General features: G+C 37.5%; 1 protein-coding gene across 1 annotated transcript in view; it reads right to left on the reverse strand.

The window, feature by feature from the left end:
• Positions 1–9,436: 9,436 nt before the first annotated feature.
• Positions 9,437–27,358, reverse strand: part of LOC122155949 (propionyl-CoA carboxylase alpha chain, mitochondrial-like) — a 35,668-nt gene continuing 17,746 nt past the window's right edge. The window contains exons 5-6 of the mRNA XM_042810333.1: positions 11,143–11,256; positions 9,437–9,700 (exon numbers count right to left, since the gene is read on the reverse strand). Coding sequence (XP_042666267.1) covers positions 9,452–9,700; positions 11,143–11,256 — 363 coding nt within the window. The 3' untranslated portion in view covers positions 9,437–9,451. The remainder of the gene's footprint in view (positions 9,701–11,142; positions 11,257–27,358) is intronic.

Genomic DNA, 27,358 nt, shown 5'->3' on the forward strand with positions numbered 1-27,358 from the left:
AATGACTGAGAGCACCGGGGCTCTGCAGCCTCAGAAGGTCCCAGGGAATCCAACAGTGATCTTCCAGTACTTGAACAGGCCTACAGCAAAGCCTTTTTTAGGAGAGCATGTAACAACATGAGTAGGGAAAATGGCTTTACAATGGAAGAGGGTAGATGGTATCTTGGGCTCCATCAAAAGAGGGGTGGCCAGCAGGGACAGGGAGGTGATTATGATGATTAAATGGGGAGGTTGGTGGCCCTGCATGTGGCAGGGGGACTAGAGATCAGATCCCTGAGGTCCCTTCCAACCCCGGCCGTTCTGTGATTCTGGGAGAAAAGGCGGCTCTGGGAAAACCTTGCTGTGACCTTCCAGTGCTTGAAGGGAGCATATAAACAGGAGGGAGAAGGGCTGTTTACAAGAGAGGATAGTGACAGGACAAGGAGGGAATGGTTTCAAAGAGAGGCAGGGGAGGTTTAAGCTAAATATTAGGAGAAAGTTTTTTCACTCAGAGGGTGGTGATGCACTGGAACAGGTTGCCCAGTGAGGTTGTGGATGCCCCATCCCTGGAGGCATTGAAGGGTCTGGTGGTTGGCAACCCTGCACATAGCAGGGGGGCTGGAACTAGATGATCATTGTGGTCCTTCTCAACCCAGGCCATTTTGTGATTCTGTGATTTAGACAAGGTATCAGGAAGAAATTCTTTACCATTCACAGAATGAACTGGCAGGTTTTATTCACAAGAATGTTCTGGAATATCTTTTGCTTCTCCCCCTCCCCCGCACCCCCATTCTAAATGTTTAATGCATTACCCATCCCCAAACTGTATAATAAGTAGCTTGAATATAAACAGCATTCACAATACCTTAGAAAGTGAGTGGGAAGCAGTAAGTGCCAACTCTTTTGCTGGAGTTCTGAAGAACATGTCAGTATGACCTCTAACCAGCATATGGAGTAGAGATGCACAGTTCTCTACATGCAAGTGTAAATTTAGCAATATCTATCTTTTGGACAGAAAGCATACACAGGACTCTCTACAAAGAGAAACAGAATTTCACAGTATCTGTTTCCGCATAGTGATCTGTAAACAGTCTGTGCAGCTTTGAAAACAGCAAGAATATCATCCTATCAAAAATACATTTAGATAATTACATTGTCTTACTACCAAACTAAGTTGTTGCTACATGAAAGCATACATTTTCTTCCCCAAATGCTAGCAACCTTTGTCTTGCATCTCAATAGCCAACCACAATGCTACTGCAACCCAACACACATATTCATCTTTATAGCTATTAGCCATACTTAACTCCAAGCCAAGCCAGCATCTGACAAAGCACGAAAAAGAAAAAAAGGGCTTGAGCAAATATTTACACAGATCTGTCATCATAATCTGATAGCAGGAAACTGTACAGCCTCTAACTTCATTTGTTTCTAGGACTCTCTGAGAAACAATCACTTTACTATGCCACCTCTGAACGACTAAGTAACCTAGTTGGGATGTCTCCCAATGTACCATATTGTCAGATTAAAAGAAGGCCTGTGAAGAAAGGTTTTTAAAGAAAACTGCAAAAGTAGTTACAAAGAGAGGTTTGATGCTATAGCCTACCTGTAGTAACACTTCCAGACCTTATCTTTGTATTTTCCTGCTGCTCTATGCATTACTAATCAGTGACCCACTGGAAACTCCAGTACCCATTGAAAAGCCTGGCAGGGTACTTGGCTTTCAATTCTTCTACTCAGTTTATTCCCAATACAAGTATATTCAAGTATATTCATCAGGCTTAGAAACAACTCTTGAACAAGGGCACCCACTCAGCAATGAAATGTAAATTACTGACGTGTGCTAAAACCTGGACCTGCTACTGCTAATGAGCACATTAAAGCAAAAAGCTCAGTAGATACTACTGCAACCTTTTTATTTAACCCTGTGTGTACTGAAAGCTGTAATTTAGCATCAATTAAAGTTCTCATCTCTAAATAGTGAGATGCTATTCAGTAGGTGTCTGTGCCCTACACAGTTCCAGTGTAAAAATCAAGATGGATAAATATGTAAAATGCCTGCTCAGAAATATGTACATACTGATCACAGCTTTATTTTTAAAATAAGTTTCAAACTTGTCTTGTAAAGACAAGGAGCACAAAATTGATTTTCAAAACTATTTAAGCACTATTCTTCAGATTTCTGTCAAATAGTGTGATAACTGTAAATAAGTCAATACCTTTAGATGCTCACTTTTTCCCCCTCTTATTTCTTATATCCTACTTCCAAAGTATCAACCATTTGAATATGCCTCCACTTCGAGCTGGGAAGACACTCTCCTATTTGCTTCCACCACAATTACACATATTAGCTCAAAGACTCTTAATGGGGTAGCAACGTGGTTTTGCTTTTTAAACAAATGAATCATTCTTACAGAATAGCCCTATGAAGTTATATGCACACGCAGTCATTCCAGTACACCTAAGGATGAGTTGGGATTGTTCAGACAACCCATTACTCAGTTATCAGTGCTACTGATCGTTGTCATTCATTCTGAAGCGGAAACAGAACATGTAAGCTTAGTCTATTTGCACAACAAGTAAAGCAACCTTCAAACAAAATTAATGAAAATGAAAAGGCAAATGCATTCATAATAGAGAGCACTACTAAAGTACTTTAAAGTTCCAGAGAATTATTTTAAAGACTTATAAATGAAACCACTAAACACTATTATGCATATGGAAGTTACTTGTTAAATTCTTAGTCCTTCCTGAGAGTCATTATGGCTTTCATAATGGCTACAGGTTTGTTATCAACAGACCAGGTAACTTACAGTCAAATTGCTTTCTCTTGGTGTGTGTTCATTGATTTTTTTATTTTTTTTTTTTAGCATCTTTCCTCTGAAGAAAGACAACTGGCACTGTTATACCCGGAAAAAAGAAGGCTTGGAGATTGAGAGGGCCTGAGGGATACCTCAGATACCTCAGGGAAGATCACAAAGAGGATGGAAGCAGACTTCTCAGTGGTGCCCAGTGTCAGGGCAAGAGGCAATGCAATCTTGCTGTGCAAGACTACTGAACATAGACCATCCTTTGTTACAGTGTAAATTAGCTCTTAATATGAAGGCAGAAAACAGAAGTGGTTATTAATAAGAAAGCACTGCTTTCATTGAATTCTAAGCTACAGAAGTGGTAAGGCAATGGGATTCTTATTCAAAATACAGTCAAGAGTTGATGTGTCAAGTCCAATCTAACTCCATTGGTAGCAATTGGACAGTTAATACTGATTTAGAAACAGGAGGAGCAGACCCATAACACATTATCAAGGTTGCCATACCAACTCACATCAATTATACTAAAACAGGACAAATGAACAAATCACCATACGACAAAACAGACAGAATTTGTCATAATCAGACAAGCTTGTCTGCAACACTGCAAATCCATAGCAGAATAAAAATGCAAGAAGTAGAAAGAAAACGTTACCTACGTAAAAGAAGAAGCAAGTGTAATGCTTTGAAGCCTTCTGTTATTGCAATGAGGAAAAAGTAATATCGGCATATACAGCTATGTATAGTGGAAAAAGAGTATCTTTTATTCTCATAAGCAGATTTCAAAACATTTGATGAAAGATGATTGAACCAAGCATTTTAGAAGCCTGGTAATCAGAGCTACTGCAATGATACTGCACGTCAGTGCAATGATTCTTTTTTATTTACAAATCCATTCATCTACAAAACCACACACCTTAGTAAGTGCACTGTTGAAAGTGCTGCTGTTGAAATACATCTCATGTGAAATATTAAATGGCTTATGATAGTCTAGATATGCAAAAATCACTAATGTTTTTTAATCACATACACAGCCCTACATTGTTTCAGAAGTCATGCAGGATCATAGTTCCTGGATCAACAGTATCACTAGCAGTATCTGGCTGTTTGAAAAAGGCTTTGTATTTATGTTTTATGTACACATTTTAATAGGAATAAAACAAGTTGAAGGTTTGAGACTAAGCTTTTTTTTAAAAAAAAAAAAAAAAAAAAAGACTGCTTTGGCTTGAAAATACCATAGGACAGAATAAGTAATCCATATTAATAGGTCTGTCCAAAAGATGTAACCTCTGAAATGAGATTGCTTCATACCAGGCTTCCAAATCTGCTTTTTTTTTTTTTTTTTTTTTTTTTTTTTTTTTTTTAAACCATCACTGTCAGAAGGCACAAGTAAAGCCAACCACTTACACTGACTACTTCTTTGGCAGTTTGTGTGGGAACAGCACATGAATCACACCCAATGCTTCCCGGAACTATAATGTACAGTGAATCCTAATAAAGTAACCTCACAATTTTACTTACAAATAGTAAAGCCATAAACTAGCATTTAAAGGCCTGCTGTCACTATGAATTCACATTTAAATATGTGGTAATCCCACAATTAACTCAACTGGGCTATGGATCCACCTGAACAAAGTTCCTTACAGGTTAGACATGCATCTCCTTACAGAAGATGATACACTTCATTCTTTGTTCCACCTTTTTCATCTCAAGCCTACAACCATTTTCAAACACAATCACTTCTATGTGTATTGCTTGCCAATTTCAGATAACACACTGACTTCTTTTTTTTTAATTCCACCAAGAATGTTAATCTAGCTTCAAAGGTAAAGGAAACTAGTGCTGGGTGCTTTGTTCTCCCCTTAGTCCTGCCAAATTGTAGTTGCTAAAAAGGACACAAAAGACTTGTAGAAAAAGGTTTTGCTAGGTATTCCAGAAAGATCCATATCTCATTCCAAAATTGAATACTTCTGCCCCACTGCACATATGGCCATTGGTACAGAGGGGAGGGTTGGCAGAACATAGTCTGCAATTTCTTTGCTTAAAGAAAATGCCAGACAGCATTATCAAGAATGCACTCAAAAGAAGAATAGTACAGGTAAAAAGTTACAAATATAAATGTTAAGAATTAAAGTTACTTTATACACAAATTGCATAGCCTCTAGGGAGAAACATTGCAATGCATCATTTGTGAAGGTAAGAACTCTATCTCATGTACAAAAGTATATATACACACTGACTTAAATCCTGCAAACTGGCATTTTTCCATACTATACTTTGCAAGGGAATAGTGTTCATTTAGTCCATTTTTCTTTCTGTCCATACCACCACCTTGCGACTTCCCAAGGGACTTCTGCAACAGTTGGGAGAAGTTCATTTCTGTTTCTCTTTAATTAAAAAGCTAAAAATCCATCCCATTATCAACAACTGCAACACTGAGTTGTCATGCATCATGATTTAGGATTCTAACCATTGCCATGAAGCAGAAATACATATAAATTCCTGCTACAGAAGACTCCTGCTTGATGCTAACATCAGACAGAACATGAGATATACTTAAACTGGATGAATGCCTGGGCCAATCCAGTCTCACATTCAATTTTTGTCACTTGTTTTTTTCCCCCTGCTCCCTTCTTTACCCAGGCAGGAAAGGGAAGAGTCACAGGGACTATGGGCCAGTACCCAAGTATTCAACATTCACATAAAGAGATGGCTCAGTATGCCCACTCCCTCACTGCACCCCCCAGCTGCTCTGTACAGTCAAAGGAAAGGAAAACAGCAATTTCAGATGACTGTATCATCCAACAATAGGCTAACCAAAAAGCTTATCTTTAGACTCAAGGTTTTCTCCTCACCAGATTTCAAAGGCCTGCTGCAAACAATAGCCTTCTCAGAAAAGGTCTGCATTAATTTTGTATAAAGGGAAACATGAAGCAAGCTAACCTAAATACAGAGGTCACTAGCAAATTCTTCTATGATATGACAGAACAAAATGTCCTCTCAAAAGAGAGATTAAAAATACGAACTGCTAACATATGCAACAGGGTGATTGCACCTTTAGGTTTATAGAATCATAGAATCACAAGGTTGGAAAGGACCTGTAAGATCATCCAGTCCAACCATCCTCCCATTACCCTTGCCACCACAAGCACTAAACCACATCCTGCAGCTCCTCATCCAGACGCCTCTTGAACACTGCCAGGGACGGCGACTCCACCACCTGCCTGGGCAGCCATTGCAGTGCCTGACCACTCTCTGAGAGAAAAAGTTCTTCCTTATGTCCAACCTAAACCTCCTCTGGTACAATTTGTGACCATTTCCTTGGGTCCTGTTTGTTGCCTGGGAGAAGAGGCCAAACCCCTCCTCATCACAACCTCCCCTCAGGAAGTTGTACAGTGCAATGAGGTCTCCCTTATAACTCAGTAATATGCAATTATTCCATGAAGAAAAATACTGCTTACATTCATATAAAGTTGTATGCATAAACTACAAGTAACAGCTTGTAAACTGAACTTCAGATCCTTTATATATAAATCACTTTTTTAGAGCATCTCAAAGGCTGAGTTGCATAGCTCACATTTATTACGATTAGAATATTAGTTAATATTCTAAGAAGCTACATCCACTTGCCCAGAAACACACTTTGTTCTTCTATGTAACAAACGTACTCCAAATATCTGCTCTTAATCTTAAAAAGTTTCCAAAAGAATTACATTGAAATAGCAATTTTCAAGAAACTGACCTTCCATTTTTACAAAATCATTAGCTGACTTCATTTATATAAATACAGTGAATCCCCTTCTGTAGCATAACAGCAACCACAACAGACACATCTGAAGAGGCGATGCACCATCTTTTTTATTGGACTACTATGACAAATAAGCCAGGTGTCACGTAATCATCCTTTAGATCATTTGTTTTTGAGCCAATGAATAATTCACTTGAAATCCTCAACGTTTGTTTCCTCCCATTCTAAAAGTAACAAAACTGAGTATAGAGAAGAAAAATAAAGAACGGCCATTTTCAATACTCTGAATGTATCAATCCAAACCTTTACAAGGACTATCTAAAGCTGAGCACTTATTCCGTGAACCATTTGTGCAGTAAGGAACAAAAATACACGCTTTTGTTCAAATCATGCACAGTACGATTACATCTGAACTGACCCTCCTCGTGTTAATTGAAGACAAAGCTTCACTTGAGCTCATTACCACTCTTACAGACAGAAGGGTGAGTTTAAAACATTTAGCTTTTTTCTCCACTGCCAAATCTACGTAGCCTTGTTTTACAAGTACAGATATGCACCTAGGAAACAAACACAGGTTTCACAAGTCCGTCATTACTTTCAGCAAAAAAATAACAAATAGCATGGATGCAAATCAAGGCATGGGGAGAAAAAAAATGGAACAAAAAGACATCCTTGCCAACTTCACAACATTTTTGTAACATTTATTATAGGCTTTAATGAAGAAGAGAAACAGCAGGCAAGTTTTTTTCCTGAATATGTTAATCAAGTTGTCTGAAAAAAATAGAAGTAGTCTTCAGTGATAAAAAGACAGATCATTTTCCCAATTCCCACTAGGGGTTTGATACTGTAGAGTAACTGACATGAAGGGAAGCATGGTTATGACTTAATTGAGACTTAAAGTCCTGTGTTTGAGAAAGCAAAACAGAATTTGTTTTATTCTATTTTATGTACCAGACCACACCAAGTTTGTGAAATGATTTAGAATGCAATACAATAATACAATACAATAATACTTTCCAGTATTAGTGGTCCCTCACTGCAAAACATTGAGGCCCTGGAGCGGGTTCAAAGAAGGACAACAAAGCTGGTAATGAGTCTGGAGCACAGGGCTTATGAGGAGCAGCTGAAGGAGCTGGGAATGTTCAGTCTGGAAAGAGGAGGCTCAGGGGAGACCTCATTGCACTCTACAACTGCCTGAAGGGAGGTTGTAGTGAGCTGGGAGTTGGCCTCTTCTCTCACGTAACTGGTGACAGGACTAGAGGGAATGGCTTCAAGCTGCGCCAGGGGAGATTTAGGCTGCACATTAGGAAATGCTACTTCTCTGAAAGAGTGGTCAGGCACTGGAATGGGCTGCTCAGGGTGGTGCTGGTGGAGTCACTAACCCTGGAGGTGTTCAAGGAATGTTCGAATTTTGTGTTGAGGGATATGGCTTAGTGAGTATTATGATGGGTGGATGGTTGGACTGGATGATCTTGAAGGTCTTTTCCAACCTTGGTGATTCCACGATTCTGTGAAGCTACCTTGAGACTGTAGCAATCCAAATTTGAAAGTGTTTCTAGTGAATTCCTAAAATAATGTGGTCAGTATTGAAGCATTTGAGTGAAAAGATGAGAAGGAAGGGGAAGAGGATCTATAGGAATGTTTGATCTTCCTTCATTTCTACTTCATCTTGCAAAAAAAAAAAAAAAAAAAAATTGTTCCAGGCTGTCATGTCAACAATACTGTAATTTACATAACTAAATAACCAGATTACTAGGAATTGTGCCCAGTTTGGAGTAATAACTATCGCATTCCAAAGTTTGGCAGCAAAAATATACCACAAAATAGCATTTCTGTTCCTCTCCGCCCAAGGAACTGCCAAGTAAAGCCAGTCACCATTCTGGTGCAACCCAGTAGGAATACTGCTATAAATTTAACTAGGAATCCTCCCCTTAAAAAAGAGGCTCTGGTACATTGCATAGTACGGAGAAAAAAAAACTGTTAAACTGTATGAAAATACACGGAAGACATTATCCTAGATTTGGTAAAACTTGACAAATGCCAAGTGTTTTAAATTCCTTTCAAGTTTAACAGAACTCTAGCACCACACAGCAACCAGAAGGACACAGACTCTATATTGTCTTTTCTTGTTTGCTTGTTCTAAAGAAGCACGGCCAGTAAGAAACAAAATAATTACACATTTAATTCCCAAATAGCTTACTTGGTGAATTGATGATATTATCTAACGCTCCAGAACCAACTAAATTATAACAGTCTGTACTACAAATAGAACTTGAACTGAAAGTAATATAGTTAAGGAAAACACAGAAGTTACTTCACAAACGCTAAGAACAGAAGAGATCTCACAGAAGCTTTACAGAAGCAAATTCTTCATCTGCATTTCTACCCTGAGCTATAAAAAGTAGAAATTATTCTTAAAAACAGTAACCAATTTCTCTTACTGCCTCTTAAAAAAAAGATTGGGTGAGCTTGGGGGGGGAAAAAAAAAAAAAAAAAAAAAAAATAATTAAAGTCAGTAAAAGGGCCATATATCAGTTTCTGTGGTATGTAAAAATCCCACTGAAGGAGATTATGAATAAAAAAAGACTATAAATTCAAATGTGAAGGGAAAACAGCACCTTCTTGAAGTACCTCCTCATTTCTTCCAGAAGATGCAGTTCTACAATACACGACTTCCAGCACAGAAGCTAGTTTTTAAACAGCTTTCTATCCCCATCTTCAAAGTGCATTTCAGCACCTTTTCAGGGCTACTGATACAGCTGTTCACCAGCTGTGCAAGGAGTCACCAAAACAATCACTTAGAAATAAATACTTTTAACCTAGATCATTTCAGTGACTCTGTAAAACTGAGGAGGCACAAACATCACAGACAAAAAGCAAATACACTGAGGCTCCTATGTCCTTGGTGCAGCTCTTACAAACAGGCACAGGTTGCAACTGGACCCATAAAATACAAAAAAACCACATGCAGAGAAGGCATATAAAGTACCCTGCCTTCATGCATCCTTAAAATCTGCCTTAAATTAGTACCTTGATTCCTCAGATACCTTGAAGTGAACATACGTAACCAAGTGCACCCTTCACATCCAAGCAAGGAAAGATAACTTACCAAACGCCTGGCAAATTCTTTGTTTTCTGAAAGAAATCCATATCCCGGGTGTACCTTCAAAAACAAAGCAAAGAAGTTTTCAAGCTCACTGACCTCAGAAGCCAGACACCAAGTTTACCACTGCCTTCTAGATACCAGTAAGGTGACATTGAGCACCAAGCATTTCAATTAGTTCAAATGGCTGATTTAGCTGTCTTGAGTCCTACACAAACCCACTGGTTGAGCAGCGTTTTCTGAAACAAATATTCCCTACTTGACTACAGAGAAATATGCCCTTTTCAGAGACACTAACATACTCACTTCAGACTCTCCCTCTTTCTTACTCCTTTTTGCTACATTCACATCTCTGCGGACTTCTATATCAATACTCATACATACTCTTCTCAATAACTCTACAAAGTACTCTTCATTTTAAATACTTTATAGCTTTGATCACAACAGTGGTTCTAAGGTCCACAGCCATAAGCCTCCTACCTCTAGCCACCCTTGCTGGAGGACAGTATTTACTGTATCATTAGTGTGATTCATCCTTAAATGCCTGATTTGTTATTCATACCCAAATATACACCTTGTACTGTGCTGGTGAAGTTCTCTTTTTTGCAACTCACAAGATTCTTGATCCAACATACTCCAACAGATAAAGTTAAGAATATGTTACTACCCTCTTTTAAAGAGAATAAGCAACATACTACTTTCAGAAACTTGAAGGACATAAAGTCGCTTTCTTTACAGGGAAGTTTTGGGGCCCTGAAAGCATCACACCAAAAACATCACACTGAAGGAAATTACAACGCCGCTCCAAACCATTCCGCAGTAATCAGTGTTGCTCAAACACAGCCATCAAATTTCACTTTAAAAATGCTGTTTACAGTAGCTCTGAATAATACATTTGCTTCATTGACATTACAAAGAACATTAGATTTGTTAACATGACCACACATTCGTTTTTCCAACCGATCCCCATAAAGCTTTGAATCTCGGGCCAATTTGGAGGGAGAAAAGCAGAACAGCTTACATGAGTAAATATGGGCTGATGTGCATTCTGTAAACATCCTGAAACACGTAATTACAGAATGCACCTTCTTGCAAATAAGACACACATAATTCAAAAACTGCTTCAAACCATGTTTAAGCAAAAGCCTTCTTTGGACACACTTTGTAAAACGTTCATAAAGCCATTATGGCATCTAAAGGGTTAGTGCTCAAAACTAATTGGGATTTTTTTTTTTCCCCCAGCAAATTTGGAAATGAACTGAAGCTGCTCCCTGGTGTGAAAGCTGAATCCAGCAGCCACCTGCAGGATCAGCGACCAGTGCTGCCAGATGCTACAAAGCCTTTGATTTCCAGTAGCGATTTCGGACACATTTAACATGAACTGGAATCGCATATTCAATCACTCCCCCCCACACACACACGTTAAAAAAAAAATACAAACTCTGGCTTTTCTGCTTTCTATATGTGAAACAGCTGCAGCAGATAGACTCATTCAGACTCACAGCTTGGGCCCTGGTTTTCTTAATGACTTCCATGATGGCATCCATGTTGAGGTAGCTTTTGCTAGTGGGAGCTGGGCCAACACAGACAGCTTCATCCGCCATTTTCACGTGAACCTAAGGAGGGGGGAAATATTCCATATTAACAGATGCTCCCACCAAAAATAATTACCGACATCCTGAAACATGCACACAAATTTTATTGTTTCAAAGATAATTTACATACCATAACCACTCTAAAACATATACCGAAATCACCAACATTGACATACAAGAACTCATGCAATAACATTAAATCTCATTTAACTCCCACCTGAAGTGTCATTGCCAAGATTTCTTATTCCAATGTATTATTTTGAATTTGGTTAAATCAAATCACGGCAAATTAATTTCAGCTTCCTATACTGATAATCTATATGTAAATTCAGACTAAAAACTACTTTGTTACATGTAACCAGGATAGTCTAATATCTTAATAACAAACATTCATGACCAGTTCTAAGCAGGCTCCCCAGGAAGTTGGGGATAATTAGAGTGAATTGAATGAAGGGATGCAGCGAGTGTCCCTGCACAGCATCAGGTCAGCACCATGCACAAATTAAAGCCTATGACTAAAGAGTTCAATATCACTACACGTGAACCAGAAAATCTTGAGAATTATTTAAGCAGGCTCATGTTTGATTCCTGATTCATTGTATCCTAATTTATATGCATTTGTCAAACATTTTTACAGTCAAATCTAAACCATACCAAAAGTAGTGATAAACAGTTTACCAGAAACAATAAAATAGCTGGTTTTGAACAAATCAGAACTCATTCACACACTTTGGGAATGAAAAGAAGTTACAACATTTTTAGATTGCTCTTCAACATGTTTTACTATATTTTCCTCATAAATTAAGACACACAAAGACCCACCAAAAAAAAATCAGTTTCTCATTTTGTTTTCCTTTTATAAGCTCTCGTCCAGTTTGTGTTTAAAGGAAACGTGCCACTGTTTAACCTGTATAAGATTTATATAGCTATAGGTTAGTAAGACTTGGCACTGTACAGTTTGGCATTTCAATGCTTATCAATTTTAAAACTGTTATTTTATGAATATTTTCTATCATCTTCAGTGCACTAGAATATATAGAAAATGATGTTGTTTCATGAAGTGAATCTTAACATATATGACATTCAAAATTTTTTTCTTTACTAACAGCAGTTTTATTCACAAGTAGCAAAAAGATTGTCAGTGTAATATATTAAGGTTGGAAGTATTGCAGTCCCTACACACTACTCATTCATTCAGAAAAAAGTCAAAGCCAGAAAAAAAAAGTACCTAGAAACTGCCTTGCAGTAGTCAAGCAATTTTGAATAGCAAAAATGAGAAATAAGTGTTCAGGTAATGTGTAAGAAAAACAACATCTATTAAGTCACCTGTGAACATTCAGCATTAGTCTTTGTTTTTATAGAGCTTTTCTGTACTTTGCAGAAAGTTACCCCAACATCAGAAAGAAATACTAACTTGCCACCAAATTCCTAGCACTCTCCTGGGAGTAGCTCTTAAATAGATATGCAAATATGCAGCCAATTCAGCAGCTCCAAGTGCACAAAACCACCTGGAATCTCCACATATTTCACATTTTAGTTATTATAGCTTTTTTGTAGAGTTAATGGTTTCATTTTCTTAGTATAGCATTCACTTCACATTATAAACAAAGCAGAACCAAAAACCCTACCCACTAGCACAGACAATCATGTGGCAGGATTTTAATGCTTTATAATAAAACACCTCGACAAATTAAGTTAATTTAACATTTGATTAAATGATAGCAGAATTAACCCTATCTGCTACCCTTCCTGGAGTATTAAGTACAACAAACAGCATTGCCCTTGGATACCTTTGATTGATTCAAGTTTTTTAGTTATTCAGTATGTTTTAGACAAGCATACTTAAGCATGGGTGTTTTACAGGACCAAAAGCTTCCTTACTAAGGGTCTAAACTATGACAATTAGCTATTTTTAAACATACAGAGAAGCCCCCACCCTCCCCCCCACCCCCAACAGTCCTATAGCACCAGAAGTCCATAGAAGATACTGTAAAAACCACTGATTTACAACAGTTAAGAACAGCTGTGTGTGCTTTCCCTCCACCATTTTCTTCCCTTCTTCAACTGTTTTGCTACTTCTCCCCATGCTTCTCTTCTTCTGGAGTCTATTTCTCCTTATCTACATTACTACAAGATTTTAGCATCTTCTCTAGTTCACTGTTGAATTATCCTTGCAGGTACCCTAACAACCACACGAACGTAATAAAACTGTAGCCATATTACAACCACTTCATCTTCTCCAGCATTACAAGTTTGAAATCATTCATTTTCGAACAAGTCACACAATCCTATGTATTCAGAACTTGTACCCAGCTTATGACAGCTAACAATTTAGAAGAAAAATTTTTCACTTTTCTGTTTTAGTTTAGAAAAATAATATTAACAAGACAGAGAAGTCAGTTCCAGGAGGTTTATGAAGAAACAATTCCTTCATAAATATTAGAACCAGCCATGCAATCTCAAGCATGATGGATGGATACCAACAAATGGTGGAAAAGCACACAAGCCTAAAAGTACCAAACGTTTTTACTGTATTTTTTTTTTTTTTTATATTGGGCTACCTGTGCCTCAAAAGATATGTTTCAAACAACTACAAGGACCTGTTACATTACTCAACACAAATTTGCTAAAAGCATGACTTAGTCATGTAGAGAGTAGTTTAATTGCTGTAGAAGTTTTAGATTTGAAATATTAAATAAGGACTAATTACACTGTAATAATTACACAAAGACGACAAAAGGTTTACCAAAACCTATTGACTCGTGATTAGTTACATCTTTAAATCTAAATCCTAACCTGTAACGAGCACCTAACCACCCCACTGAAGCCTCTCAACTCTTCTATGACTAATGTGCCTCAATAGTCTCTATTTAACAAGGAATCCAAGAGTACTCATTAGAAAGAATACTCTTCAGTAGCACAACTACTTTTAAACAAAGGTTCACCAATATGACAAAAATACAACAACTGGCCAGTTTGAAATGCAGCAGTGATTTTAGTGCACAATTCATGACCACACAGCAAAACAAGAACACAAGTTCAACAATCCTCTTCAATAAGCTACACCAAAACAGCCACTTATTTCCTGAGCAAGTTCAGGTAAGGCACCTAAACTACTAATCCTACTGTTTCTTTGCGTCTCTAGGAAATAGGTACCTAAATAGTCTGTCAGGGTGATTATCCAGCCATTTTAATCCATCCAGGATTTCCCAAGCACTGTTCCAGGCAGCATCAGCTCTCAAGGTGTCAATTACAATGGAGTGCCAACAGCAACCACCGGTAGACTCTGGCTATTTTGTTTCAGTGTAACAACAGCAAGATTGATAAACCAGAAACAGTATGCGGGTTTTGGTATCATATCATACCCCACAACCCAAAACATTGGATATAAACACCAAAGTACCAACACTTTGCAGGAGATTACCCAATTAAGAAGGACTGTACTAAACTAGAGCTAGTCAGTATCTGAATTACTGAAACTGTTGGCACTCCTTTACTTCTGGAGGATGGCACATGTATGCATTTGACAGTAGCACATTCTTTTGCCCTGGTGTACTTTGAAAAGTAGTGAAGCACCCTTCCCATGAAATCTGTATCTCAAATAGTCATTTAGAGAGGAAAAATAGTTTAGTAGCTAAAATACACATAGCACTCCTGGAGATGTTGTTTAATGCAGTACAATTAAAGTAATCTTTGCCAACAGTCATCCAGTTGCTTCAGATTGTTAGCTAAAACTTATACTACATGCAAGTACACATGCTCCCAGCCTTTACAACAATAAAAGGTATTTTGTTATGGAAATAGAAATATGTACATATGAACAACACAACACTAAGGCAAAGCACTGAAAAAAAAAATGAAAGATACTAGGAAAATTTACAGATTCTTAGCATTGTAACTATTCAGGAACTCCAGAGTTTGTTACTTTCTTAAGGATATGATTCATGAAGCAAGTTCTCTGTACCCATCTCACCAGCTTGCTTTATAATCATGTCGTCTACTAATTGCAAGAAACAAAGCTGATTTTCACATGAGCCAGTAGAAGAGCAAAGATATCCACACGTGTTTCCTAACAAAGTGCTTGATACCGCCTGCGCAGTTTTCACAGATATTTTATACACTTCGTCAGTTTGATATTTACTGTGTGACAGATGCCATTTACTCCAGTGTAAATGCCTAATTAACACGTACACACAGATGCACACACACACTCTCCCTCCTTCATTACTAAGACTGTCCGGGACTTCATGATAGCCCAGTTTTTCACGATAGGTCACCCTATGCAACCCCAGGCCTCGACACAAGTTGATAATTCATACAGCAGAGAGTTTTATTAAGTTACAAGATGCATTTTCCCCAATTCTTCTGCACTTTTCCACAGTAAATAGACAGGAAATTGTTATACACACATATATACAATGCTAACCAAATCTAAGAAGCAATTAAAGAAAAAAGAATTAATGTTTGCTACATTAGTTAAGACCGCATTGTTTAGGCAAATAAATCTAATCAAACAATCCTTTTAAAGCTCAAATCAATATCACACGTTGCAACAATTCCAGTTGGTATAAATAAACTCAATTGACCCAAATTGCATAACACCACTGAGCAAGACAAACCACAATTAGCTCAACCCATAAGATAGGGCTAATGAGTAAATCCTTTGTATGGGTAGCAAAAAATAAAATGAATAAATGCAATAATCTCAAATCTTGCCAATCCTAATACCAAAAGAGACAAAAAAATAAGAACCTTGTGGCACTGAATAGTTAAAAACCAAAAAGAAGCAAAGAAAGGTTCCAATTCACTGCTCTGTCAAAAATATACAGCTTTTAGACCTGTCTTTAACAGCTTCACACAAAAGCAAACGTCAAGAATACAACAAATCTGTGCACACAGCAAGAATGTCGTACTCACAGTCCTCCAAGTGCTATTGCAAAGAAATACTGCCACACAATTATGGCATTTAACCCTAAAATGAAATAATGAAAACATTTCTAATTGCATGAAGAGCAGAACTGTGAAAGCCATACATCACACAAATGTCACATTTTCCACATTTATTTTAACTCAGCATTTTAAAAAAAACTGTACAAAAAATTATGCAAAAAACAGCCCACAGTCAGTGTAAGCAGATCCTTCTGCAAGACTGCCTGTTGGTTTGCAGGTTTTGTTGTTTGGTTGGTTTTTTGTTTAGTTGTTTGTTGGTTTGTGCTTTTTTTTTTTTTAATTGATAGTCCACAACCACACCTGTGTGACATTTCAGTGACCTGAGTTGAACTCAACTGCCCTCTAAAGAAGAGACACCAATGAGGCAAAGAATGCTTAATTCTTAATTAAGGCTAAAAGTACACACTTTTAAAGTCAAAACGATCCCCATTTCATAGAATCATAGAATCACCAAGGTTGGAAAAGACCTAAAAGATCATCCAGTTCAACCGTTCACCTATTCCCAACAGCTCCCACTAAACCATGTCCCTCAACACAACATCCAGCCTTTCCTTGAACACCCCCAGGCTCGGTGACTCCACCACCTCCCTGGGCAGTCCATTCCAGTGCCTGACCACCCTTTCTGAAAAGTAATACTTCCTCATGTCCAGCCTGAATCTCCCCTGCCGTAGCTTGAAGCCATTCCCCCTGGTCCTATCACTGATGACACGAGAGAAGAGGCCGACCCCCAGCTCACTACAACCTCCCTTCAGGAAGTTATAGAGAGCAATGTGGTCTCCCCTGAGCCTCCTCTTCTCCAGGCTGAACATTCCCAGCTCCTTCAGCCTCTCCTCAGTCTTGTTCAGTCTTACTCATAAGTGTGATTTATAACCTTAGAAGAAGAAAATCTTGAATCCTGAAATTCTCTCTTCCGTGAACAGAGTTCTGGAACGTTATTGTCCATACGCACACTTCTCAGAGATGCTATCACAAGGAACAGGATCCCCATTGCATCTAGAGGCCTGATGACCAGGACTACAAATAATAGACCACACAACGCTATTATGAAATAGATGCTTCAAAACTGAGTTCTCCTGTTGGGACTAGCAAGAAAATGCCTTACAACCTGAAGTTATTACTGATAAAAATCAAGAGGAGAATGACTTTGGCTCTTAAGTCATCTCCTACACACTCATTTTATGATAGATAACTACCCAGTAAAACATGCTTCTAGAAAACTGGTGAGAAAGAAGGTTTCTTCATAAGCATTTTATTGCAAATGGTTGAGTTTCACCCTCCAAAGGAGTAAAGACTAGGAACACCTCAGTGTGCTTCAAATAAATCTTAAGACTATAGAACTGAAGCTGAGCCAGATCCAAGCAGCTGAATGTACTTAAGTTGATTAAAAGATGACATCTTTTTGCAAGGCATTGAAAATTGAAGATGTTTCTTTCCATAGCATGTTTTTCTGGAACTTCTCTAGGAAAGCTCATCTCTACAGACTTCTATTCAGAAGAAATGTTTTTTAAGCAAGCCTTCTTCTGTCTACCAAGTCTATCTGCAAATAACCACCCAGCATAAATATTTTTCTACAAGAAGCTTTTCTTGTTGAGGAAAATACGCTTAAAGCTTTAGAAACCCACCATGGTAGACTACAACTCTTGTTTTTAAAACCGTATAATAGTAATTTGCTTGCCACTGAAATTTTAGCAAAATGAAGCCGTTGATTATATCACAGCTTCCACATGCTTTAGTCAACATCAAGCAGACATACAGGATTTAGAAAAAGTAATTTAAGTTGAATCAGACCAAACAACATGTAGTATGTTTTAGCAGCATGATTCCATCTAGGATTTTCAGCTTAGAGTTGTCCTTCAGAGACAAGAATACAGAACACTGCCATTCAGACGAGGCCCCTGTCTATTGCCCAAATTTGCCGACCTGCAAAGATGGACTGCAGAAGTTGCTTCCAGAATCTAAAGACAGTAATCAAGTGAGGGATCCCTGAAACCAGTCCTAGGGTCAATATAACAGCTAATAAAAACAGCAAGGTGAAATTCACAGCTACATGGCATTTCAACTACCCAACAATTCTTAAAAGCAACGTGACATCAAAGTACAGATGTTAGTGCCACTCAAGGCAACTCTGGAACACTATATGGAGTATTAAATAATCAGAAATGCAAAACACAGATCCTATAGTAAATAAAGCCCTTCACAGTGTGGACGACGTTCTGGCTTAAGATGAACCATATATTGAAATAGGAATGAAGTTTCACGGAAAGCCTCACTTTCTGAAAATATAAGTTGCCATTCAAAGTATGATCCCACCCAGCTCCCCTTCCCATTCAGCTCTAGCAATCCAACGCTGCCAATAGATCAACTGCCTGTCAGTTCACCTGTCAATCTTGAGCTCTCCAGCAGAGAAATACTCTCAGTGGAAGAGAAGTTAACCTTTTGTCAGATCAGCAAGTTAAACCACCTTGCAGCTACAGATAATCGATCCTTTTAGAAATACTTTGGATGCAGACAACTTAAAACATAGTATAAAACCAGACCTGAAGTGTCAAATAATTCTTAGAATACCACCCCAAGTAATATGTCAGAGATAAACAGAGTACTTCAGGAATCTTGGAACTTTCAATAAGGACTCTCTAAAATACAAAGTGTTCTCCTCATACCTACGCAGTGTTTACTTCCATGTATACAATAAAAGCAATAGAGGAGAAGCAGAGCATTTTTTTATTTTAAACAAAATCCACTATTGTGAATATTCATAATTACTTCTTAAAAATTAAGTTTCATTACTTCTTCAATAGAATTAGAGAAAAACATTACTTTTCTGACACTGTTAAAATTACTCCTTACATTCTGGGACAACTTGGAAGAAGTTAATCAATGTAAAACCTGTCCAAAGTTTTCTACTCTCAGAAATCTTATTTTGGAAGAACACAAGGCAGCTTTGAGAATCCAAAATACAGGTGTCAAGATGAATAATAATAAAAGCTGAGTCATGGAGAAAAACCAGGAAGCATGCTTTCTCTATTGTTACAGAAAACAATAAGCCATAAATCCCATGAAATCTGCTTGTTAAGTAACTTTTCAGAATAGACCTACCTTTAAAAAAAAGTAGTATTTTAGCAAGCTATCATCATTGCTAATTCCAGAAGTGTAATGCATGTGAACTGTTTGACAGGCACTCTGCCTGTTAGACACAGCAAGAGAACACAGAGCACTTTGTTATAAAACCACCACCCACCACAAACTCATAGCCTTCACTTCAGTTAAAAGGCCTACCAACAAAGCCTGTCAGTGTTTGCATCTCTGTATTCAAAGAAAACTTAAGCAAATTTTGCACAGGAATAATCAACCTGTGATCACTCTTTCATATTCCTGTGCAAAATTTGCTTAAGTCAAGTTGACCTCCCTGAAGTCAAATACACAAGTATTACACAGGAAAAACCTATTTTGTAAGGGAGGATCAAAACAGATAGCAAGCAGAGCTCAGGACCTCAAAATGAAAACAAAAACAAAAAAGAAACAAGTCAGCAGAATTAAGTTACAGCATGAGGACTTCCAGAGTTGACTGCTAGATACAGCACAAAAATTTTTGTTGCATGGAAATTTCTGAAAAGAAGTAGTTACTTTCCCATTTAATCTTACAACATAACATTTGTAGATGGGCATCTACCTCCATTCATAAGATGACTGTACTAACCTCTATTCCATCCTATGTTTATGCTCCACCATGCTGAATGTAGTACCCATATATCAAGTCAGTAAGGAAGTGAATAGCAGCACACTTCAAGAAGTGTTGGTGGTCTATAGATAGTGCACAAAACCAGTTGGCCTATCAACGTCATAAAGACTGTGCACAACCTAACATAAGGGCAGGAATGGGCAAAATCTGTATAGCCTGAGTTTTCACACAACTAATGCCAGCACTGGGCAAGCCAGGAATGCTGATGTCAGACTTCATGTGGTTTGACATGGACCATCTGACAGAAGATCTCTCAAGTCTAAAAACAGCTTACTATACTGAGGAAATAGGTCTTGATACATTAGGAGAGCACTATTCACAAGCCACTATAATGCTAACCCCTAAAATGAGGGTAAGCATTGCTCCTGAAAACAGAATTAAAAGCTAGAAGGGAAAACTAAAGGGAAGTATCACTATTAGACCAATTTAATCAAAGTATCACATACTTGCAACCTGTACACAAACTAACACATCTCTATATAATAGTCCTATATAATTATTTTATATAATAGCTTAATAAATGTCATTCTATGTAATACAGTTGGTTAATGTTAAATATACTTAGTGTGTTTAAAGAGAGATTGAGTTACACAGACAACACCTACATAAAACCAAAGGAAAGGAGTAGCCAGTCTCTGTGCAGTGACAACTGTATTTTTAAGTTGTAAACATTTGTTCTTCACTTAGAATATAAGTCCAACAGAAACGCTCAAGCACGTATATAGTCTTATATGACATTGGAGTAAGTTTCTACATAAATTCCTATCGTTAAAAAGCCTGGAATTAAGAAAATCAATCCAAGTTGCATGGAATCTACATAGCACAACGGCACACACACAACGCTTCTACCTAAATCCTCTTTCCTGTTAGCATTTTTTCTCCCTCCAACCTGCTAAATAAAGTCGTATTTCCTGCTGACAGCAAATGATTGGTTTACCTATAACTCCAGGGGGTTTAACTATCAGTCCTTTAAGAAGCTTTGACAGTTTAACCTGCTGAGCTCACAGCACCCAAGGGAGGGCCTGACTTGCAGTTTTACTTCTGATGCTGCTGACCACTAATACTGACTCCACAGATAATGGATTTCAATAACCACCTCCTACAGGTTAACACTTTGGGTACTTGCCATGATACTGCTTTAATTAAGTTAATACATGAAGGTCACAGTTTGTTAGGAAGTTTTATTAAATTTGACAGTGCTGACAATAGCAGGAAAAGTGCAGATGCTCACCTGGCCAGCAGCTCTGGGATGAGTTTGCCTACAGATGTAATCCAGTTGGTCTGCAGGTTTACGCACTTTTTTTGTTAACCGAGTTTATCAGTTTCAACCCCACTAAAAACAGATTTTCTTTCCAGCATAACCAATTATTTCATGACAGATATGAAATGGATGCTTCTATCTATGCTGAGTTTACCTGGAATGCAAACTTGCTTTACAGTTTATGGTTAGGTTCTGTTTGTTTGTTTTTTTCTTTGCAAGGCTTGAATCATCCTGGTGGTGAAAAGCAATTAGTATTTACATGTTTTTAAAGCCAATCGCTAACATTTACAGATCCAAGAGTAAAATTAGTTTTTAATTACGTAAAAGTTTCTAAAACATCTAACCAGATGAGGGTTAAAAATAATATGAGGAAAAGGTGATTTTTTTGTAGGTAAGAAATTGTATTTACTTTACCGGCGTAGACATTTATTTGTTAGATTTTATTCTTTCCCCCATTAAAGTACACAACCTGACAGACACTCTGCAGAGTAATAATGAAGCAGCATGGGAGCCATTTAATGCATTTCTTGATTAACTCATTGCCTGTCCAGTTCTCATACAGACGTGCTCACATGTCATAATCGTCATAACTCCCATCATCCCTACAGTTAACACACAAGCTCCTTGATTAGCGCACAACTCCCAGACGAGCCACGCTAATGCTAAATAATTCCCTTCAGTCTCCTGCAACCATACCGCAGGCTCTCCAATTAGATATAATGTCTCTGATGAGCCATATTAATACAGACAAATTCCTGCCAGGGATTCTAGCCCCCTCACTTTCACCAAATAAGAGGCAGAAAAAGAACTTAAACTGAAATAAAGGGAAGCAAGCTACGTACATAAAGCTAGCCTAAAGAGCAGTTAAAAAAGGTTTAATTACAAAGCTTTGCCCACTGCCATAGGTATGTTATTCCTGGAAGTATCTAAGGGACGGGCATATTGACAACTACAACAGCATTAATAAATATCAGTAAGCAAATTTGCTTTATAATCATTGAAAAGTGTGTGAAGGAGATAGGTTTTCAATCATTTAATTAAAATTTGCAGTAAGTAATCATGTGATAAAGCTAACTATGCAGAGACCTTCAGAACACTTGCTGCTGGTTATGCTTGGTATAGGAAAAGAATTACATTCTCCTCAACCCATGCATTAAGCACCTCTTAAAATATCAATGCAGCTGTACACACCTACACCATAAGGGTTGTTTTCTTTTTAAAAATTCAAAAACATTTCAGCAATGATCCACACAGTGTTCTCAAACCTTGCGTCATGAAACAGCATCAGGAGCCTGCAGCAGCATCACCAATTGCATTGTGAAGTCCACATCCTGAGATACTTAGGTTTGTACAAGCAATTGCAAAATACTTTCAGAATATGAAAGAGTTGATCATGGATCAACAATATGAAAACCTCATTATGGTTAATTTTCCCCTCTTTAAATAGGAGGAAAGAGAACATCACAGAAAAACCCAACCTTCCCAATCTTAACATCATTGTCATTATTACCTAGAAATTCACTATCCAGATTTTATGCAAGTCACAAGGAGATCCTGGTTTTTAGATCAGGAGAGTCTGATGTCCTCAGCACTAGAGCTGACCCTCTCACTAAGAGAGATATCAGCAAAGGACACCTAAATAGACTGTTGCAGAAGTATCCTTCAGTAGTTTTAAATACTGCTTGCAACTGCACAAACAAATTGTCAAATATTCAAATAGCCCCCATGAAATTTTGATAAGCTCTTCCCCAAGGTCCTTGCACCTTCATTCTTACACTAATGCATTTCATCTTCATTTACCTGATCATTAGCTTCCAGTTTGTTCAGCTGGAAACCAACACACACTAATTACTTTGACATCACAAAGTCCTATCTGTCTTCACCACCTCCCCAGACAGCAGGGAGAAATTATCAAGGGTAGGCATGATAATATCCTGATAAATGATGATTCACATCACCTCACTGTCAATCATCCAGAAGTGCTCACAGAAGATACCACTCAATCTCATTATTGAATCCTAGGGCTGAGAGTACAATACACACCAGGAGTCGTATTTCAAACAGCGGGCCACCTGAGTAAGATGCAGCTCTGGGATTTTCATGAATTTTGTTGGCTCTTTGCTTCAACACAGTAAATGTCATATAGTAAAATATATGAATACATGTATATATGATGGCAGAAAAGGACACGCTTAAAGCAAAACTGTTCATCTTGAGGAGTCGAGAGAAAATAAACTAGGTCATTTGGTGGGCAAGAGAAAATCCAGTAAGTTTCATTAATTTAAAAAAATGAATAAACCTATAAAGCTTGAGTTCATTTTCAATTTAAAGGATACTCCTTTCTGAAACAATGTAAATGCATTCAGAGCTTTGAAAGAAGTAACAAGCTTTGAAACTCATGGCCATAGGCAAAGCTCGTTTTTTGCTGTAACAGAAAGCAGATGTTCATAGACGCAACTTCCCTGCTTAAGTAGTCAATCAGAAAAGAAAATCTGTTTAGTAGTAATATAAAGATTTGGTAAGGGCTGCTTTCTCAGAATAGGTAGCCTTCTTTCCCAGTTCTAAATTACTATCATAATTCCTCCAGCTTTCTAAGTCTTATTAGAAACATAAATTGAGCAACTGGGAGGGAACAACTGCTCCAAAGTTTGTAGCACTTTCTACTTCCATGCCCAAATTCAGACACTGACTGTCAGTAAACTTGCAGACTGACACATCATACAGCAAACAATATGATGGACCAGAGACCCACCCAGCCGCTCACAGATGCACAGAATGGCTTGCATTGAAAGGATCCTTAATGATCATCTAGTTCAATTCCCCACCATCAGCAGAGACACCTCCCACCAGCTCAAGCTGCCTAGAGTCCCCACCCAACTTGGCCTTGAACCCCTCTAGGGACAGGGCCACCCACAGCTTCTTTGGACAACCTGTGCCAGTGCCTCACCACCCTTTGAGTGAGGAATTTCTAATACGGAGTCAAAAAACTCAGTCAAAACTAAGGAAACTGAGAAAGCTATATACAGAAATGAACAACAAAAAAGAGGAATGGGAAAATAAAGTACAAAAATAAGTGTTCTAACATCCCATTTTATTCTTCTGACTGAAGACAATTCAACAGACGAGGCAAGTCAGAGGCACAGAGCACTCGTCCAAGCACTGATGATACAAGCATCTACCCCAGGTACCTTGGTACAACCAGCAACCACCTGTCCACTCGAGTTTCTCACTCAAGTTTCCTCACCCCTCTGACACAACTTGGCCCTGAAAGTTTAAATACTGCATTTGTGGGCAACAAAATACAATAAAGAACCATAGAGCACATCAAGTTGGGTGAAATTATGAGCAAAATGGATTTTTTTTCCTCCCCTCTGAATGCAACCTCAGTGGTTTTCTTCCTAGATTTTGAGACAGGCCACTAGATGGGGACAACACTAATACTACTGGCTTGGTTTACTGAAATAGAATTCCTAAGAAAGAAAATCAGACCAGCAAGTTTTAGAACAGTTGCTCACTAATAAACTTTGTATGAAAATGTGTTAGTCTTCACTTTAGCTTAAGAACAGAAACAGCCTCATTCACCCCAAACTTAGTACAGTTATTTCTTAAAGAACACATAGTCTTACTACTTGCTCCTTGACAAGGCCACCGTTGACTTAACTGCTTGAAATTGTAAAATTCAAAGAAGAAATCCGATTTTGTGGAAAGAATATTGGCGCAAAGAATACACAGGCATGCCTGCCTGCCAAAGTGAATTTAGAATGCTAGTTAATGAGTCAGCTTCACCCACAGAAATCTGTGGAGGGCAGAAAACAAACAGTGATTGTATGCTTCAGTTCAGCTGGTGGAAATCGGTGATGTTCTAGCAGATGAAAACTTCATTTAAAAGGCATATCTTCAAACCAGAAACTTTGTTTAAATTTCCACGTTAGGGCTATGATGATTACTTTACAAAAATCTTTTAATACAGCCACGTCATTTATTCATGTTGTGCCTAATTTTAAAAAATGAACTTACAGAACTCACACAAAGAACACATTCTTGTTTTTGTTGTCTAACTTGTAAAAGAAAATTATCTGCAAAAAGGATTCATAAGGAAGCAAGTTGTAGAATCTGGGGAAAGCACTTGCTGAATCCATTAAAGTAAGGCCACCTATTAAAAAAATACCTTTCTCTGTTAAGTTACTGAAGTTAACTTGTGGGAGAATTATGATATTTCCACTATGGAAAAGAAAAAAGTAGATAGGAAACTGCTGTCAACAAGCATCAGTTCCACAGAGCTTACAGCTTACAAGTTCATCTGTCAATCTCAAGCTCTCAAGACACTGGGGAAAAAAAAAAAAAAACACAGAACAACACTTGAAGCTTAATTTAACCCATATTAAAGGCTGATTGTAAAAAATTCTTCAGAACATTCAGCAAGTAGAAACAAAATACAAGTTACACTTTACTGTAACTGCATCAAAGACAAAATAGGATTGAACATTAAAATTCAAGTTATTACCTTTAAAAATATTTGTAGAGCTATAAATCTCCCCCACATTACTTACATACATACAGGGAAGTGACATTTAAAGCTACAGTTCAACTAAATATAACTGAAGTGTTTTTGGTTTTTGGTTTTTTTTAAAGAGTAGAAGCTAGGATTGATTAATGATATCCTTTTGTATCTGTAAATTACAGGAAATACAACAGCAGAATCCATATTCATACTGTAGTCTTGTAAACTCAAGACTTCAAATTCAGCACTTAATTACAGGATAAACTGAGGTTGAAATATTAAGTGTCACAGGTGGCATTAGAAAAACGGATTCACAAACTAAAAAAAAAAAAAATGGAGACTTCACAGTGGCTTCCATGATTCTAACAAAAAAATTTAACATTCACAAAGTACACAAAGAGCACAAACAAACAAATTCTCCGGTGATGTATTTATGTGAATTGAAAATGGAGACACAAATTTTAAAAGAAATCATTATTATGGTATAAGTCCTGAAACATCTTCTCAAATTCCTTTATCAAAACAGAAAGCATGGCTGCATATTATTTTGCTGTTCACAGGACTGTGTTTAGCCAATGTATCAAAATGCACTACATAACTTGCCATAACTTGAGCTCATCATAATTTAAGTTTCATTTCAAATGCTGTTACAGTTTGAAACATAGCACAGATAAGTTAATTTTCACCTTGAAAACGTTTTACTCATTTACATGAACAGTCAAATCCACCAAAAATGATAAATCTCCACATTCTGACACACATTTTCCTTTTGGTTTCATAATGACTTGATTTTATTTCACAAATTGTAGAGATATTTTAGCATTTTACTCTGACTTCCTTCAGAAAACGGGATGACAACTCCCCTAATCAGCATCCATACATTCAAGGAATTCTTTGAACTAGTGATGATTCAGTCCATCGGACTTCATGAAATTCACAGCCTTGATGACAATCTGCATGACATTTTTAAAGCTTTCACACAATTTTTCTCAATGTCCAATCCAGTGATATTTCAAACATGAGTTGTCAGAGGTAACTCCATCATCTGCTATTTTATAAGTTCCTCTTTTTTTTCCCCAAACCAACCATCAGTGTCTATACCAGATATGGTGACAAAGGTTAAAGAAAATCATTTCAGTGTTAATTTCATTTCTTAATACAAATTGAGAGATATTGTCTTTTAATGGCATAAAAGAAACCACTTCTTCAGTGACATTAGATTCATTATGAATCTCTAATGAAAATGGCAAGTTGAGCCACAACTGCAGCAGTACTTCCATCTATCACCAAAGCATAAAATTTGAAATTAGCAGCTTCACTATCATTACAGATGTTCCTATTTCTTCAATTTCCTGGCTATAGTCTGGTTTTAGAAACTTTTTTTTATTTTTAAATCAGGACACATTACATCTGCCATACTTTCCATACATTGCTTAAACTCATCATCAGGAAACAGTTGAAGTATGATCTGCTGTCAAGTAGCTAGCTTTTATAAGAGCTCATTTGAGTTTCAACTTCTGTTTAAAAACAGATTTTGTTGAGGAGGCAGACTTTCAGTTCCACTATTTTGTCCTTATAAAGCACTTCTTGGTATATTTGACAAATTTGGCAGCGTGTTTCTGCATACAACATCTTCTCAAATTGTAATATTTGAAAACTGCCATGATTTCCT

This window comes from Centrocercus urophasianus, unplaced genomic scaffold (assembly GCF_019232065.1).
Source record: "Centrocercus urophasianus isolate 14NV4802_14NV808 unplaced genomic scaffold, USGS_Curo_1.0 seq_12, whole genome shotgun sequence".
In the NCBI taxonomy this organism is placed as follows: domain Eukaryota; kingdom Metazoa; phylum Chordata; class Aves; order Galliformes; family Phasianidae; genus Centrocercus; species Centrocercus urophasianus.